The 19,096-nt window shown below is 39.9% G+C and overlaps 1 protein-coding gene across 1 annotated transcript in view; it reads left to right on the top strand.

The window, feature by feature from the left end:
- Window positions 1-19,096, top strand: part of MPPED2 (metallophosphoesterase domain containing 2) — a 96,912-nt gene that overhangs the window by 21,012 nt on the left and 56,804 nt on the right. The window contains exon 2 of the mRNA XM_008940775.1: window positions 10,380-10,561. Coding sequence (XP_008939023.1) covers window positions 10,380-10,561 — 182 coding nt within the window. The remainder of the gene's footprint in view (window positions 1-10,379; window positions 10,562-19,096) is intronic.

Genomic DNA, 19,096 nt, shown 5'->3' with positions numbered 1-19,096 from the left:
TCAGCAACCTCTATCACACAAGTACTCATTGCTTAGGAGAAAGAATATGAAAACACCAAATCAGGAGCAAGGTTTGAAAAAGAAAATAAATGGGGTAAAAAAGTAAATCAGAATGAATTGTACATTTCTAAGGAGTACCTCCAGCTGAAGCTGTGTTTGTGTGTGGTGTTGTGAGATTTTATTTCCACTATAGCTTTGTCTACCAAGCTCTTTCTCCCCCAAACTAGTGTTTGTATCTTGAATTATTGTGGAATGTATACTATTTGACCTGGGGTTTCCTGGTCCTAAGTTGTTTAATACTGGAGACTTAGAAAAGAGGGAGAAGGCTATCTGGTATAATCTTTTTAGCTGGGAATGTATTTGGCACAATCTTTCCCAAATAAAAGAACCTTCTTTTGGTATCTATGGCACAGCGTGCCGCAGCCTTCTCCAGTCCAGGCACCAAGGAATTGCAGCATTTTGCTGATTGAATCCAGTTCTGCCTGTGACTGAGTTTCATGTTAGATATGTGTATCAGGGAGATGATGTTAGCTGTAATGAAGATAATTGCACTAAAAAGATATAGGATAAAAAAGTACAGAATTCTCTTCAGTAGAATTTGATGCCCAAAATATCTTTTATGCTCCGGTGTCTCCAGCAAACTTACTGCAAAGGATTAAGACCATATCTAAGAGCAAAACTTGGTTCTGGTATTTTTTATTTCCCTACTTCAAAGGAAATGATTTGAAGCACATTTGTATTTTTCTATACATCCTGGGACTGCTTTCAGATTTCTCACCAAAACCTAGAATTCAAGTTGAGCTTAAGATGGCTGGTGTCAAAATGTGTGGCAATGGAACTGCTAGAAGTATAGTAATATTAGGCCACCTGCGTGACTATAAAATGTGAAAGCTTCATCATTTCAATCAGCCATTTTAATGTAGCACTGAGCTTCTTGGTAACCTGGATGCTGAGTAGGAACCTGTATTTTGATGTTGGTAGAAGCCAGTTAATAATCTTCTCTCCCTATTCTTATTAAAAACAAACTGTGGGAGAGCTAAATTACTGTCTATATTTTATCATCTTCCCTGCAGAAAGCTTCTTAAAGCTCAAGAGGAGCTAGACGCTGAAACCTTTGGCAAGGGCTGAAATAATTTGTGTACATGAGACTGTGACAAAAGGCCTTTTAATACACCATGGCTGTTATTAAGAGTTTTATTTAGTAGGAAAATAGTGTTACATGCCCAGATTTCTATGGGAAGCATTTCATTACTAATACCTTCAAAAAGTTTGTTAGAGCTTAGGTGCCAGAGAAAATATTCATTCTAACGGAGACAGATTTTTGTACTGGTTCAGATCCACAAATTGATTTTGTAGAGAACATACAGGGTCTGCCAATTTACTTCCTTAAAATGGTCTCTCATGCTGCATGAATACATGGAAATTTCTTTTTATTTGATTTACATGTTCCACTGTATTTTTTCATGGATCTCCTACTAACATCAGTGATCATTTCACAGACATGTTGATGGGACTCTGTGCCTTTAGTAACTTAAAAATGGGATCTAGTCGCATTTGTCCAGCATGAATTATCCTTCCTTTGAACGTTTGGGTTTTTTTGACTCGGTTCCATCATCCTGTGGAAGTCAAATCGTAAGGCAGAGTGACTCATGATTAGCACTCTGTTTAGGAGAGAACTAACACTTTGCTTGCATCGAGGTTGAATTGTGTCTCATGCCTGTAGAGGGTCATACCTCCAGGTCAGAAAGTAAAAGGATTGAGAAGGATAGGTGCAGAGTTTCCTACTTGCACTGTGTACTTGTGGATTAAAGAACACCTCTTGTATATCTTGAGATGAAAGTCAGTGAAATTTCAAGTAGTTACTCTGCTTTCCACCAAATATATATTTGGGGGGGGGAAATCAGAACTAACCTCAAGTGATTTGCTGCCAACACTCAAGGCTTAATTCTGTGGGTGTCTAAACCCACAGTGTTTGTTTCTGAAACATGAGGATAGATTTTTGGATCTGATAGCAAATTCTAAGAGATTATGAATTTGCTGCAAAATTTTGTCCTCTTTCAAGTCTAGTTGTCCAGTTGCTGTATTACATGAGTTATCATCTATCTGCTGAATTTATCATCTCCAAGAAGAAGTACTAAGTTATACATCTTAAATTAAGTACATTTTTGGACATTCCAGATTTTATTCTTAATACAAATGGAGTATATGCTGCAATATGTGCTTATACAGTTTTTTTTGACAGAATCTTGTGATTATAAGTCATCTCATTAGTTTTCTACAGTTGTACCTCTGACAAAATTGTCCCATTTTCTGAAAGATTGCATTCTGGATGTGTCAAGTTAGAAGGAAACCGATTACATTTAATCTATCCTGGAGATCTGCTTTTATTTGTTTTGGGATGGGTCTATTTGCATTACAATTTGAGAAACTTTTCCTGTTGAAGCAACGGAGAAAACCTTCTCTGTGGTTTCCACCTTAGAAATAAGTTTGTCCCATTTTCTGACTCATGCAGTTGAAACAATTGGAGGGATACCACACATTAATTTAGCTTCAACTCTTGCTGAATATAAAAAGGTGTATATTTCAAATCCTATCCTTAAATTAAAATTGAATCTAAATTAACTTCTCTTTAGGTTTCTGGGTGCCAGATTGTAAATTTCTGAATATATTTAATGAGTCAATGTTTATGGAGCTTATAGTAGAGAAATAAAAATCTGCTTTTGGTGTGACGAATTTCTTGACATACCTTACTAGGAGGTGCAGTTTTATCAGCGAATGAGTTCTTTCAGGGTGGGGTGAAGGCACAACTTATAGCAGTCCTCCAATAACAATAAAAGAATGTGGGAAAAGTGCATCCTAAAGATTTTTAATTGAAACCGTACCAGCATAAAACCACCAATTTATGGTTTTATTTAAAGGAAACTTTTGCCTGTGCCTCAGAGTAATGCTGATACTGATGATGCTGTTGTCAGTTCCGTTTTGTTTCTGTAACCTTTGAAAAGCCACTTATATCCAAATTTTAGAAGGTATTTCATTGATTAAAAAGAAATTTCATCTGCAAAGGGATGTTTAATAGGATTTTCAAAAGCGCTCAAGCAGTTCAGTTTCTGATTTCCCATTAATATCAAAGGAGTTCACATACTTCAGAAGAAAGACCAGCTGACTATTTGCCCCCAAAGAACACAGTAGAAAATGTGAATTTTAGTTCTTTCTGGTTTTATTACTGACCAGAATCTGAGATAGCAGAGTTTGGACTCTTAATTAGTTGAGGTTTGTATCAGGCTGAGATGTATTGTTATAAATTCCTTACAAAAGAGGGTTTTCTAAGTTTGCCCAGATGATGACAGTGGATAATACAGGTCTTTTCTGTTTAATCTCATAAATCTCACTGGAACTAAACCAGCTCCAAAACCTGTAATAAAAAGATCCATCATTTCCCTGCAGCTATAATTGTTGGAACCGTTAGCAGTAAGCTGCTGAGTGGTGCGTTGAATCCTCCTGTGGGTTTCTAAATGTAATTTTTTTTTTTTTTTTCCACAGTGCACCAAGATACAATTAATGCCACTTCTGAAATAAATATCAGACCTCTTTTACAGTTTCCAGAACTTTCTCTAAGGTTTTGATGAGTGACACATGTATGTGGAGGTTTCCAGAAGAGGTGTGGCTTTCTAGCTAATTTGGGGTAGTCTGTTCTTAGATACATGTGCTTGTACAAGTGAGATCTAACAGTGAGAGTGTTGAAAGGTATTTGCATCCCTTTCTTTTTAGTCAGAGGAGAAACCAGATGTTTTCTTCATGTGTGACCATACTGAAAGATGGAGTCAAGTTAACAAAAGCACTAATATGCACGATTTAAACAATTAATGACTGATAGTGGCCAACTAAAGCAATGCTGTATTTTGGCATTCATTCTGTTTATTGAGAGGAAATGAGTATTTGGCTTTCTGTCGTTCAGCATGTGTTGTATCACAAAATCAGCTCTGTGTATGTGGATGTATATATTTTTCTGTCTGGAGATGTCTGTATGTTGTTCATACAGATGTCTGTATGATGTTCAGCACATCATATAGTATGTTGTATGATATATAGCACATATAATGTATGCTGTAAGAATTGCAGACAGTCCACCTTTCATTGGAGCATACAAGAGGAGCAGATAACCTGCGTGTCCCCTTGTCAAAGTTCTTGTAGTTTCCCTTTTAAAATCAGGCAATCAGTTAAAAATACTGGGAAGTTAATTCTATTTGCCAAACCATTTTATAAAACAGTCACTACAGCTTCAAAAATATTCATAAAAGGCTTGTTTTGTTTGCAGTTTTTAAATTCAAGTTACAAAGTGATAGTAATTCTTGACTGGCTAGGGTGAATTTTCAGGATGAGATCTTCACACAGGAGTGCAGAGTCTGGAGGGCACCTCCTGTGTGCCAGCCAGGAGTGAGAGATGTGTGCTGAGTTTTCATGTTCCTGCACTAGCCCTGGAGGGGCCACTGGTGAGCTTTCAGGCGTGAGGCAGTTGTGGGAACTGAGCTCCTGGAGTTGGAGGTGCCGAGGTGGCCCTGTGGAGGTTGCTGACTGGCAGTCGTTTCCTTACCTGGGGTTCTGGCTTTTGCCTCTCCTCCCTGGTGGCAGACACGGGGCTGGAGCAACCCTGGCCAGCTCTGTGGCAGGCTGTTACAGCAGCGTCTGTAACAGCGGTGTCCCTTTCATTGGTGTTTCATGGTGGTGGGCAAGGGATGTGCCTGCTCCTGCTCTGCCTGGCCAGCCATGGGGCCTTGCAGAAGACTCCCCACAAGTGCCATCACTGCTGTGGCTCTGGCTGCCAGCGTCCTGCAGCTGTGGCACGCCGGGGAGTTGAAATACTGGGTGTTGAGATGGGTGCTGTCTCGGTGGTAACTGAAAAAAAATAAGAATGCTTCTGCTGAGGAGAAAAGAAATGCCTGGATCTTCCAAGGTGCCTTACAAGTGTGGGGAGCTGCAGGCAGAGCAGCTGTGGGAGATGCAGCTGCAGAACACCACAGGCACAGAGCGCTTCTTCCCTGGCAGCTTCGGGAGAGTGAAGCAGCTCAAGAGATTTGGAGTAAATTCTAATGAAGAACAGGGGCACTGTGATGCTTTGTTCCACATTTGATCCTGGAGCTCTGGTTCTTAATGTGACAATATATGTAGTCTTCAGTAACGTGTCCATGTTCGTATCAGCCTGGTCAATTAAACTCACTGACGCTACATTTTAAGATTTAGGTTACTGTTTTGAGCTGAAGATTTTAAATGCAAGTGTTAAAATTTTTGTTTCAAAATTAAGACACATTTACAGTTTGATTTTGATGTAGTCCTGTGGCATTAAAAACTGGTTCTAAAATTATGCATTTGACCTAATAATCCTGAGATTTTTTTTTTTAAAAAAACAAGCAATTACACATCTTTTATTTTCATTCCATTTCTTGAATGTCTGCAGGCCATACAGATGCATTTCATGCATTTTCTTCAACTGAGAGACTTATTGATGTATTTTCACAAAAACAATTAAGCCACAGGTCTCACGTGATCACCCAATTCCAGAACCTGGGACTGGCTCTAAGAGAAATAACCAATATCACACTATATCAAGGCTGTGAGATTGGGCTACAGTAACAAATACTTCAAGCACCGTAGCAAGGATATTTCACAGATATTCCCATTCCTTCCTTCTCCTGAACTTCTCCTGCCATGGGAAGCATGTGTAGACGCAAAGGTATGAATTCAAATAAAGAAAAAGCTGAAGATGTAGAGAACTATTGCTTTTGCTGTCTGTTCTCAACAAAATGATCTTTAGGTGCCTTAGCTGAGGCCAGGGGAACTAACTGCACTTGGAAACAAGCTTTTTAAAGTGTTTTTGGAGAAAATGTTTGTATCTTAATCCTAAAATAAATATATCAAGCTAACTGGTGACCTGAAAAATTATTTGGTTTACAAATTATGAAAATAGGAGTAGCAGGAAAACTATGAAGATTTTGCAAGAGGAAGCTAAACTGTAAATAAATAAATGAAACTGACTATTCATAGCAAGTATGAGTTAGGTGTTTTTTAAAAGCTAGTAATACTGGTATGTTTTTAATATAGAATAGTTACTAGATAGTCTGTCTCCAAATAAATCCCAAAACAATGGAGTAAGGACAACAACACACATGGATTTTTGAGGTACACAGACTTGAAGTCTGGGCTTACATGGATCTATAATGAACACTAATTCAGATGTCATAAAAAAAACCCTAAACCCACAAATTCACTCACAGATATATAATCCAGTGGTGAAATTAAGAGATGAAAGGGCAGCATATGATGTGATAGTGTAGGAAAGACATGGGCTTATCTGTCATGGGACTATTCAGACATGTGGTGTGCCTGGGAAAGGCTAAAATTATGTGGTGATCTGTGCTGCCTGCTGCCATGTTCACCTGTAGCAAAGCTGACAGAACCAGCTTAAAAAGCAGCAGACTGTGAGCAGTAATAGTGGTGGGTTTTGGGTTTGGGGAAAGGGGAGGGATTTTCAGCATCTGTAAGTGTTTTGTTCAGCCTAGGTGCTGCATTCATCTGGGTGATTTATTCCACGTTAGGAACTGGAAATTCTTTCTGGCTTAATGTTTAAGATTTTTATTCCATCTTCATGGATGAATTGGTTTCTTGGGAATTGCTCTATAAGAGGGGATTTGGGGTCTGCATATTTCAAAACCTGAGAGAGCAAGGAAGTGAAAAGGCTGCGGGTTCAGCTCTCTGAGCATTCCCAGGGACCAGTTAACCCAGCCAGAGCCCTGTGTTTTCAGCATTTGAGCTCACCTGTGCAGAATTATCCTTTGCCATCAGAACTTCTGTTATTTTCCAGAAAAGTGGTGCTTGTGTCTTTTCTAAATTTTCATTGAAAACAGGGTCCCAGTGTAATTCTGCCTGCAGTGATGTCTCTTGGGGGGCTGCACTGCCCTTTCTGCCTTGGAGGTCCTTTCTCAGGCTGCTGATGTGTAAGACATCAAAGCTTGGACCAAAATACACAGCTAATATCTCTGTTCCATAGTGTGACATCCTAAATCAGGTCCTTTACCTCCATGCATGTGAAGGGCCCAATGTTGTCCTCATCTGTTTGTGAATTCAGCCTTCATACCTCGCTGTCCAAATCCCCTTGATAATTTCTGCATTGCTCATTGTTGCTTATTTACTTAATCTCTGCTTTTAAAGCATAAAGCCATTACCAAATTAGCTGTCTGATGCATGAGGAGAGGTGCAGCTCCAAGTCCCTGTGGGCCCTGGGAGCGGCTCTGTGTGCCAGCAGCCAATGGAACCAGCATTGTGCATGGGCTGGCACGTGCCCAGCCAGCTGGGTGGGGGGCAGCACCCCCCTCGCTCCCTGACCTGGTCCCACTGGCTGGAAGTGCCATGGTAACTGTGGGTTTGGAGGGAGATACTGATCAGTGAGAGCTGAGCCTGGTTTATGTTGTTTGATTCAGAGCAACGTGTGAGGGACTGTAAATTTGAGGTCGGTATCTGAGGGACTCTTACTCTAAATGAGGCCAACTGTTGGTAAGGGCAGTTTAGTAAAGCCAAATAATTATTTGATAAATACAGTCCTCGTGGAAGTGTATGAAGATTACACTGTCCCTTCTGATTCCACAGCCCCTGTCATAAATGTGTTAAATGTGACAGATCCTACGTTACTGTCATGATCTTAGAAAGCAGTCATTGCTCAACTGCCATATGTGTTTTCATTCTGGGTCTTATATAAACTTTTGAAAACACACCCAAGTGCCTGATCTTCTAAGGTGCAAAATATCTTGGGATGTATATATATTAACAGCTGTCTGTAAAAGAAGTTAGGTGCCCAAAATCACTAACAGAAGGCAAAAAAATTCTTATGCTTGTACTTGGCTGTTTTGTTCAGTTGTTTTCCATTTCTTGACAGCTGTATTAATCCTAACATATAAACCTTAAATTGTTCTGCAGTAACATTTCCTGCATCTTTCCATGAGCATGCTTTTCCAAACACAGTGCTCAAATAATCTGTGAAGTGTTTCAGTCTGCTGGCTCAGGAAAACTGAACAAATAAAGTATTGGTGTGAGGGAGGGCGTAAAAGTTTGCTGCATACGCCATGTTTGGAGCCAGTGGTAAAGAATATGTTGAATTTCTGAGGTATGTGCTCTGATTCTGCAGAGACTGGTGGTGGGCAGAGCTGAAAGAAGCATTCTATCTCCTGTTGAACTGCGGTGAAGGTCGGATGCATAACTATTACAGAGCTTTTAGAAATGCCAGGCTGTGGTCCCCAGACAGTGGGTTATGAAGTGAGCAGACTATCAGAAGAGTGGGTGACACTCCCAGGCCAGGTGGGAGTCTGCTGGCAAGCAGTGTGCCACCAGGAGCTGTGACAGGCCAGGGCCTTGCCCCCCGTGGAGCTCATCTCACGCCTTCAGAGGCCACTCATCTTCTGGTGCACTGAAAAAGGGAAGTCTTGCATTACTGTTTGCTGTACTGGAGCTGTGCATGAAAAGAAAACTTGAGCCTTTAGGACTGGCAATAACACCACTTTTATTAAGTTTCTATTGAAGGACTATTTTCAGCGAGATAAATTGATGGGCTGAACGCAATAATGTTCAGTATCTCACTTTCAAACACTTAGTAGGCAAGCACTGCTGAATAAGAGAAGAAATTAGGCTAAGATGTAGAAAAAAGGTTACTTGGCAACATCATCGTGTTTGTAAAAAGGAGAAAGAAGGGTCAGGAACTTAATGAATTTTGATTATAGAATTTTCTGAGTCAGTCATTGCATGAATGGAAAAATCCTAAACCAGATTTTGCTGTCATACTGAAGCAAACCAGGGCTGGTTTGGCAGCAAACTGCAGAGAACAGCAGAAGCATAGCTGCTGTGTACAAACAAAATTGGACTCCCCAGAGGCAGGCAGTGCTGGTCACAGCTCAGGCAGAGACAATTGGAACAAAGTATGTGGTAGTGATGAATTTGTGTTCATTTTTTCCTGTTGTCTGGAGTAAACATACTTGGAAGTGTGGAAATGTTGGGAGACTCCCATGTTTATTGTATGACATACTACTGAAAAAGTTTTGGCTTACCTTCAGTAGCTGGGAGGACAACACCAAATACAAAAGCACTATGGCCTGTAATTACAGTTCTGCCCAGCTTGGCAGTGTGATTTCAACAGGTAAAGGAATTTTCCTCTAATAATAACCTTATTAATTTCTGACCCTTGGAGAGAAGAAGCTATCAATTGTTGGAGTTCAGATTTTTGCACTGGACTTCTGTAGTGGGAACCAGTTGTATGGCTCAAAAAATTGTACGTGGTGCTTTGGTTGGAATAGGAGGCGCATACCAAAACCAAAAAGAAGTTACCTACCAACTGCCCCTTTCCCATCCAGCCAGCCTGCAGTAAAAACTATTTTTAAAGTATTGACCATGTTCAAGCGCAATTCAGGCTCTACAAGATGTTTTTTACAAATTTGGTGGACTGTGGCAACCAAATGTGGTACGTTTTAAGGTAAATACAGTTTGGTTGGGAATACGTAATTATGCTACGTAGGAAAATGTAGCCTAAAATTAATACCTTTTCCCCCTGCCTGGGACTCTAATTTGGCTGCTAGTAAACATTCTACCAAATAGAGAAGACTGAGTAAAATCTTGTTAGTTAGTGTGTTTGTGTGGACATTTTTCCCTTGGAGACCAGTACGTGTTCATATGGAGCTTGATTTATTGAACCACTATAAACTCCTCAGTGCAGGGAGCAAATTGCCCCCTGAAGGAGGATGTGTTTTGGCCTTCCTCACCTATGTAGGGAGCTGAAGGTAAAGACACTGGTAGAAGTTTTCACACAGTTTGGTGCATAGTAAATACTAAATACTAATATGGTTTACTGAAAATAATAAATACAGTTCAGTAAATAAAGTGATACTATTATTAAGATTTGTGCTTTGTTTTCTGTTAATGATCATACATCTATTTACAGTTATGGGGGGTTAAGAAAAAGTTTCATAGTGGTGTGTGTTATTTGTTTTCCTTTTCATGTATAAGGCAGATGATGGGGAAAAATATACTTGTATTCAATGTCTCTCAAATCCATTTTTTCCAGTGTTAATAAATTAACTTTAGTATTGGAAACTGGCCATATCTTGTGTATATTTTGATCTTCCTTCCTTACCAGGTAAGTATTTAAGAAGCACTGTGGTCCCTTCTGGAATTCTGGCAGCATTGCGTTACAGAGTCCTTTTTTTCAGCATGGTGTGTGTGTAGATGGCTGTGTATGTGTGTGCATGCAAGCTTACCTAGAGACAGACCTGTGTTGATATCTGAGGTAATAGATGTGAGGGTTTTAACCTTGTAACTGTTACAAGATCTTTATGTGTCTGCTTTAGGGTCGACCCTATCCCATATGACACTCCAAAACCAGCGGGCCACACGCGATTTGTCTGCGTCTCAGACACGCACTCCAGAACAGATGGCATCCAGATGCCTTATGGGGACATCCTTCTCCACACGGGCGATTTCACCGAACTGGGACTGCCCTCAGAGGTTAAGAAGTTTAATGACTGGTTAGGTAAGGAATTACTGCGTTTTGGTGACCCCAATTAACCTCTCCTGTCTAAGTGTCAGTCACTGCCTCCTAATTGAATTAGAGCGCTTGAAAATCTCCCCCCCACCCTTACTTCACTTGTCCTCATATGATGTGCTGTTTCTAGCCTCAGTATGATTCTGTTAATTAAGACAAATTTAGAGACTTTGCTGTATTTCTGCATTATCCTGGGGGAAAAGGTTTTGTCATTGCACAGCGAGGGCTGTGTAGTGTTACGTGTGTGCTGGGGAGTGGTGGCACCTCATATGAATGCACACGGTGGACCGTGAGCTGATGCTGTGGGGTTTTATATCCACTGCCAAAACTACTGCTGGCTGCATTTTGGATTAACCATAATGTAAAATGGTGCTGAAAGCCATGGCATAAGGAGGGGACCTTGTGGAGGATGCTCCTTGTTACAAATAACACTGGTAGGCTGGCTGTGTACTGCCATGTCACCACTTGCACTAGAAATACTTTGAGGTGAAGGTGGCTCCAGCAGCTGATCTTCAAGAAATGTTAAAATGAATAATATAGCATTCTGTAAAAACCTTTGAAAGCATAGCTTTGTCATCAGGCATGACCTTGGCACGCACTCTTGCCTGCTGTATGATGGCTGCTTCTCTATGTACCTTTAATAGTATCATTTTATTCCATTGGAGTTCCTTGGCTGACCCTTCAAGAGATAAGTAAAGAACATCTGGATTTACAAAAGGCATTTTTAAATAGAAGAGCTTCCACATTCCCTGTCTTTTCACCTTCCTTTGCGTTTCCTCCATCCTGTTCCCTTTATCTTCCTTCTGATGCAGTTTCCACAGCCCAGTTTTAAAGAATGTTCTTCTTTCTTTTTATTGCTGTGCATGTGGGATTGGGGCTTCCAGATACTGCCATATTACTCTAATTGAGTTTTATCATCCTTATTTGTAGAAAGCAGTACTAGATTTTATGGGCTCAAAACGATCCTTTTTCTAGGCTTGTAATCACAGGACTGGAAAGTAAGAAGCAATAGGAGAAGTAGGTGGATATAGACACAGGCTGAGGGAAGAGACACAGCAAGTTTCATCTTCTGTGTGCTCATTGTGATAACCTGTAAGTGGTAGCGTGGCAAAGGAGGAGCAGCAAGCAAGGGAAAGGCAGTGGAAGAGTGCCCAGCTTCCCTGGGAGTGGGCTCTGTGGTCCTGCCAAGCCTCAGTCCTTGCAGAGAAACTGGGCAACATTGCCGTTCAACAGAGTTTGGTTGTTACAGATGCCAGGTGACTCCAGAAAAGGAATTGCTTTCTGGAGAGCGTAGACCTCCAAAATCTACCCTGAATGCTAAAAGCAGCATCTGGCTACCAAAGTTCCTCTTTGGACTGTGAGTCATTTCACAAGTCTTGCTTTGATACAGCCAGAGCCCGTGCTCAAGTGCTTGGCATCTAAAAATGCTAACTCAGTCCTGAAGGAAACAAAAAAAGTAAGGTGCTGGCGTGTTTGCAGCCTTTCCTGGGGGATCTTACAGTAACAGCAGCCACTTGGTGTTCCTGGTATTTAACAGGTGTTTCACAATGATCTTATTTTATCACATAGCTCCTTGGTTTGACATTTGCAACAGAAGAATTATAATTCTTTGAATAGGTTTTGTTCCCATCTCAATAATTTACCATGGGGGTTTCTTAGCATGTATATATACAGTTCTTGTAGAAGTTAGTATGCTATTTGTCTGAGAGAGAAGATTTTGCATTCCTTGGCAGTCAGTGTCATTGAAACGGAAACTTTTGACTCCATGAGGACCCTATGGGCTTTGCCCTCAGGTTTTTGTGTTTCAGGTACAGAGGCAACATCGTTTCTCTCCTTTTTTTTTTTTTTTTTTTTTTTTTACAGAGTCCACTAGCACTCTCATATATATGACAATACCAGTGATGAGGTTTCTGGCATAGGGAGAGGCAGCAGACTGATTCCCCTATGGCACATTGTCACACTGGTGAATGCTTAGTCCAGTGCTGTTCTTCCCTCATCTTGGAATCGAAACAGTATGAACTCAGGCATGTCCTTGGGCCACTCTTCAGTGTCCTATCTGTAAAATGGGAGTAATTGCATTTTACTATTTACTATGTGTATTGTGAGGATTAATACCTTCAAGGCTGTAAGGTGCTGACATGCTGTAGTTTTGTAAAATATATACCACTGGCAGGCAGGAACAAGCAGGATTCCTTTTTGTTCTGCCATATAGTGGGAGGCATCTTTTTTTGTCATAGTTGGTAAGAACCTTATTCCAGAGCAACAGATACAGAAGGGGCTTTTCATATCTTTTGTGTGTGTGGTTTTCTCCACTGGCAATCATATTGTGAAGCAGTAATGAAGACAAGGCATCTGTATCCTCCATACCTTGAGGGAGAGAATTGAGATCAAAGCTAGGCTTCATTCTGCAGCTTAATTTACCTAGTCTATGGTAAAAAAATGGGCTCATCTCCACTGGGATTATATAATGGGATAACACAATAACTGTCCATAATTTTCTTGGCAGCTAAACCAACTGAAAAGTTGAAAGATGATTATTCTGAACGCCTGCCTCCTGTATACTTCACTGTGTGTTACATAAGACAGAGTTAAAGAGGACTGAGAATGCTTCTGTCAACCCTGCAATTTCATATTTTGTAGGTTTTGCATCTCTCTGAGTATCTCACCTGAGCAAAATGTTCAGCATCTTGTCCACCCGTTTCATTAACATTCATCCTTCCTTGTCTCTGCAGCCAAATCACAGAATATGGTTTCCAGGCCCTCTTTCCCACTCCTCCTAGCTCTCATCCCTTCCTGCAACTTTTACTAGCGCTTATGGCTTTTCTTTTTTTTCTTTGGCTGATAAATTTTCATTATTGGTTTTGTATGAAAGTTGTCTGGGCTTACACACAGAATAACCTCTGTGGTCACTTAGTGATTACATACACTGGCTGAGGTAATTTATTCACTTTGTTTTGGTGTGAACATGTCCCTTGGGTCTTGTAACTGCTGTAATCACTTGACCTTACTGACTGTTAAATGCTTTAAACACAGTTATTTTAAATTTATAATTGTTTTCATTAAAAATCTCTTATAGTAACTCAACTGACCTTGCAATAAACACAACATTATGTGCCGAGGAAGAATTAAGATGTTATTTGATGCCCAGTATATTTCTTACTGAATATTTCAACTTACTATTATTATCACTGTTCATATTTTTCCCATCCGTTCTCATTCAGTCACACATGGGGAATGAAATACAGGACTATCTAATTGTAGCTCTGTCTTCATAGTGCAGTATTTCCTTTCCTGCGTGATAGGAAGTGATTGAATAACTCATAAGAACTGAAGAAAAAGCAAAGATAAATTCAGATAGATCTTTAATGAGTGGTGATAAGTTTATCGTGTTCAGTTAGTATGGGCCTGATTGTGCCTATCCTTACTGGTGTGAATAATCTGCATCTGGTTTGGCAGTTTTTCTCAAATAGCCAGTTTTGTGCTTTTTGGTCTAGTGGTTCTCTCTTACTGTGTTCATTTTTGTTTGGGTATTTTTTTTTTTCCATGTAAGATTTCTAATACAGGTATTGCTGGGTGAACTAGGCAAAATTCAGCAGTGCTAGATATGAATAAATCCAGTAGGTGAAATTACTGCTGGTTAGTGTCTGTGGAGCTGAGAGTAGAATTTGTCTAGGGTTTTTTCTGCATTGTCCTGGGCTGTAGCAGCTTGACTGTTTCATGTCTTGGTTCTTTTTTTTTTGGATGCATGTGTCTTTTTATGTCTGTTCAACGGTGACTCTGCATATATGGCTGTGGTCCTCAGAAATGTCTTGCTGGTTCTTTTGAAGTTCACTTTTGTGTGCAGGTTTACTATTGAAAATAGCTTCAGCTTGGAATTGCTGGCTGTTAGAGCTGATGAAAAACTGGGAAAAGCACTGAAAATGTGGTGTTGTTCTCTGAGGTATGGACAGACAGTTCCAGTCTACGCTTGGATTTCTGCATTAGTACTGTAGAAAGTTGAAATTATATTCAAGACTGTAAGTCAGACACCTGCCAGAATAGTGTTTGATCTTGAAGATAGTATGATTTAATCTAAAAAAAATGAAGTGTAACAAAATAGTATAGTAGTAAGATCAAGCTCTTCTCTTATCGCTGTTTAAAAATTCAGGGTCACATTCCTCTTGTGTCCTTTCTCAAACTCCCTGGTTTGGATCAGTTATTCCCTCATTTTTATCTAGGCTTCATCTCTCCAGGCATATTTCATTTAGGGTTTTGTGTGAGTGTGTTCCTTGAGAACAGTTTCATTGTGATGGAAGTATTTGTTGTTAAGAACTTTTGCTCTGTAGAAGTTTATTTCTGATGTGAAATACTTCAGCATCTGACATGACTGTTTTTTATAAAAACAAATCAGTGAGCTCTAAATTTCTCCACATTCAGAAGGATATTAGCTCGAAGTATTCTGAACTAATTTAGAACCAGAAGGTAGCTTATGAATATTTTAAAGTAAAATTATGGCAATAAAAACAAATCTCTTCCTATTTTTATGAATTGATTTATGTCTAATTTGTGTTTTTACCATCTGGAGCATATTTTGAACCTTATATTGCTCTACTTGTTATAGACAGAATGAATAATTGGCTACACATAAAATACTATTTTGATGAACAAAACTCTTAGCACTTGAAAAAAAAAATTGCATTCATTGCAAGTGAAAGAAAATGCTGAGGTAGCTTTAATCCCGTGGGGATGTGGGAGTTTTGCACAGCTGTTCTGCAGAGGGGGAAGCAACTCCCTGGAAAAGCTGTTTGAGTTTGAGAACAGTCATGTCTTCTGTGGGTGGCTCTAGTAAGGAGTTGCTTTAGGCTTCAGACACTGGAGTGGGGTGCACTTGTTTTAACAGGAGGTGGAGGGAGCTGCTGAGGAGAGCTGACTCTTGTGGGGGTGCTGGCATTCCCCTGTCCCTCTGATGCCTTTAGCAGTTCTGTGTGACCTGCAGGATCCAGACCACACTGGCTGCTTCTTTCAGAGATGCTTCCGAACTGGAGAACAGTGGAGACCTGAAGGTGCACTGGCAAGCCTGTACAGACAGTTTCCTTGTGTCTAATTGCTTGATAATTATAGTTGCTAATAGATGCTGAATATTAGGAGTTTGGAACACTTTGATGCAATTTCATTTAAAAACAAAGCAGATTCAGAAGATGAAATCTAGAGTCTTCAGTTTTTTACTTTGGTGGGGTTTTTTACTAATTTAGCTCTCTTGAGTTATAGTGAAGTTTTTTCTTCCAAGTTTATTCAGGTTTCATTGCTGTATCACTACTTAAGAGTATTTCCTTTGCTTTTGTTCTAACTTGAACGATGTTTAATGTCATGATTCCATTGTCATTTGTACTTTGTTTTAAATTCTCATATGGCTTGACTAAATTACTCGTCAATGCTCGGCTGTTATTTCCATACACCTTTATTAGATATGTTTATACTGATTTTATTTTTTTCTCTTCAGAGGAATACAAAAATAATTCCGAGTGTTACATGTTATTGTATTTATAAAACAGTGGGAAAATAGAGCCATGTGGATTGTTGGTTATAAGATGAGTAATGTTTTCCTGATGTAGCAGTCTACAATGAAATATGAAAACAAAAATGATGTAAAATTCTACTTTTGTGCTGTGGTTGTTATAGCGGCTTCTTTACATGTATCCTCTGTTCTGAGTCAGATTCTAGATGCTTTGTGGAAAACAGAACCCTATAGGTATAACTTAAAAGGTAAAATAGAAAAATTTGTTTAGAAATGAGTGTCAAGATAGTAAAATTTCCACTGCCTAAAGTGGAATTTGTGTATGAGGGGCAGTGTAGTTATTCGTATCTGATCAGTTGTTTCTTATTTTGCTCTTGTTATTCCTGGCAACCTTTCATAAAGAAATTTTACAAGAAACTATTATTACTATCTGTTAATGGCACACAGAGGAGGCCTGATGTGTATTTTTTGTTTGTTTGTTTGTTTTTGTTAATTTTGTTTTGTTTTTTTAACTGGAGTCACTAACTTGCTAGAGTTAAAATTCTTTGTGCATGTTGTGTACTACCTATGGTCAGTCATACCAAACATTGAAGTGTTACTTTATGGCCTTTACAAAACTTGGCTTAGGTGAAATGTGCTTTCAAAGAGAATAATGTTCTGGATTGAGTGGCTCTTTATATGTTTAAACCTAACATAGTCATTTGGTAATTTTCAATGAAAGAAAGGAGCCAGTGAGCACTGGAAAGTATTGCACAATTCTTGGACAGGACTTTCAATCAAACAATAATTTCTCAGTCATTTCTTGGATCCGCTTCCCTGCACTGCTGTTGTCTTAAAAGGGGGCAGGGAGATGATCAGGTTTCAAATAACAAACCATAACCAAAACAGATTTCTAAAATATCCAAAATAATTCTTCCTTTCAATTCCCCCTTTCCCACAAATCCACTTTGAAACAGAATGGAGATTTATGGTGGTTGTATTGACTAGACATGAAACAAGTAGTGCCACCCAAATATAAAGTTTTACAGACATTGTCATCAGATTCTTCTCCAGGATTTCTGCTGCAGCCGCATGTCATAATATAAGAATGCTTTCAGTGGAAAGTAGTCGAAGTATGTATTCTTTGTACACCATCAGTGTATTTTATCACTTAAAATTCAATGTTGCATCAAAAATACAAAGGGCAAAAATAACTCTTTCCTAAATTTTCACATCACACACACCATATTAATAACATCTAATTAAAATAAGAAGTCTTTCTGTTAGTAGAGCATCACATTCCTACTTAGAAAGAAAAGTGGTTTCTGGGTGGAGGAGTTGCGTTGAGCAGAGAGAGGTTGGGGCTGGGAGAGAAAGCACTGCAGATTTTAGTATAATGTGTAGTGTTCAAAGAAATTTTATTTCATCATAAAGATTAGCAGGCTGTGTAATTCAATTTAAAGCTGGTTGGCAGTGTCCTGTCTATTACAAGGCCTCTTTTTTTAATCACCACTCGTTTTTTTATGTTGTATGCAACGACAGAACCTAGCAGACAGCAGAAATGATCTTTGAGGTTTGTGCTTCCCACCCTCCTTCCTCTTTCCAGCTCGGCATGTTAGGAAATATGTGAGATTACCTTAAACTGAGCTACAAAACAGTTTCTCAGTGAAATGCCATCCTGCACTGGGGGGGGGGTTGTGTGAAATGTTTACTTTCTTGGTGGTCAAACAGTGTCTGAGAGTGAAAATCAGCTAAAAAAATATTAGACTGGGGGGTTTGAATCAAGCTTAAACTCAGATGTTAGCATTTCTTCACACTGTTGCAGGCATTGCAATGCTGTAGCAAAGCAACATACAGCAATTTCTGTTACTGCAGGACTGGCAGACCTTTGTCTTACAGTAATGGCCTATACTAGGGGTTGAATACATGTTCTGAGACTTACTGACTTATTTTTCTTTAACCAAAAAAAAACCCCCAAAAACATAGATTGTTGTTTATTTCTGGCTATAAGCAGCCTGCATAGCTTGTTAGTTAACCGTCTTGTTGGAATGGGTTGAGGTGGAGTATTTGATCTCAGATTCTGAGTGTGGTTTGCACGTGCAGGCTGGTTTGTGGTGGCCCTTCCACAGCTTTGGCAACTGAGTTTCTCAGGACCTGAGATTGCTTGAAGGCTCAGGTCACTCAGTGCCTGACTTGACTGAGCTGTTCTGCTCTCTTTTTTCATCCCACACCCCACCTGTGAGGTAGGGGTTACCACACCCCCTCTTACTTGGTGCTACCTTTAGTAGAGAAGGAACAAAGCAGCACAGCAGGGAAGAGCAATGTAAGGAGAGAGGGAAGAACATGGAAAACCAACACAGAAGAGAGCAAAATAATATCAAACTAGAATAAGGACAGTGGCTTGAAACAAGAGAGAGTCAAGTAAGAGCACGGGGATGTTCAGTGGAGATTCACCTGCTTTTTCCAGAGCTTCTTTTCTTCCCAAGTTAATAAAATTAAGAAATAAGAGCTCAGGAGCATTCTGTACTTTGACTTTCTTGTAACTATTTATAACTGAACCTTGAAGACCTAAGAATTATGTACATCTATCTAATGAACCAGGTTTTTAATCTGGGTATCAGAGTCCAATAGCTCGTTTTCTCCTGAATGTTGCCATTAAATTTTTTTTTAACATGATCAGTCAGAGAAATACGGAGACTTCTAGGTTAAAACAGAGCTGCAGATGACAGAACGTTACCCACGTTTCCTTACCGTTACCTGCGCTGCTCTCCCCCGTAAATTACTCCTCAGACTTCCTACTCCTTGAGCAGCGTTTGGCATTTGCGTTCGCTGCTGCTGGATGAGCAGAAAGGCTGCAAAGCAGCCATCGGGTTTCCTGCTGTTTTGTGCAGAGGTCTCCTGAACATCGTGGGGAGGGAGTTGGTTCCTCCTGCTCTCCTCTGTCCCCGCTGCAGGCGTCGCTGGGGGTAAGCTAACGTAGCTGGAGCAATGCCAGCAGGCCCAGGAGTAAAGGGCCCAGACTGACGTCCCCTCAGCCATCCCCAAACAAT

This window comes from Merops nubicus, unplaced genomic scaffold, assembly GCF_000691845.1.
Source record: "Merops nubicus isolate BGI_N331 unplaced genomic scaffold, ASM69184v1 scaffold4565, whole genome shotgun sequence".
Lineage (NCBI taxonomy): Eukaryota > Metazoa > Chordata > Aves > Coraciiformes > Meropidae > Merops > Merops nubicus.
Note: the sequence above shows the minus strand (reverse complement) of the source record. Positions and strands in the feature narration are given on the sequence as shown.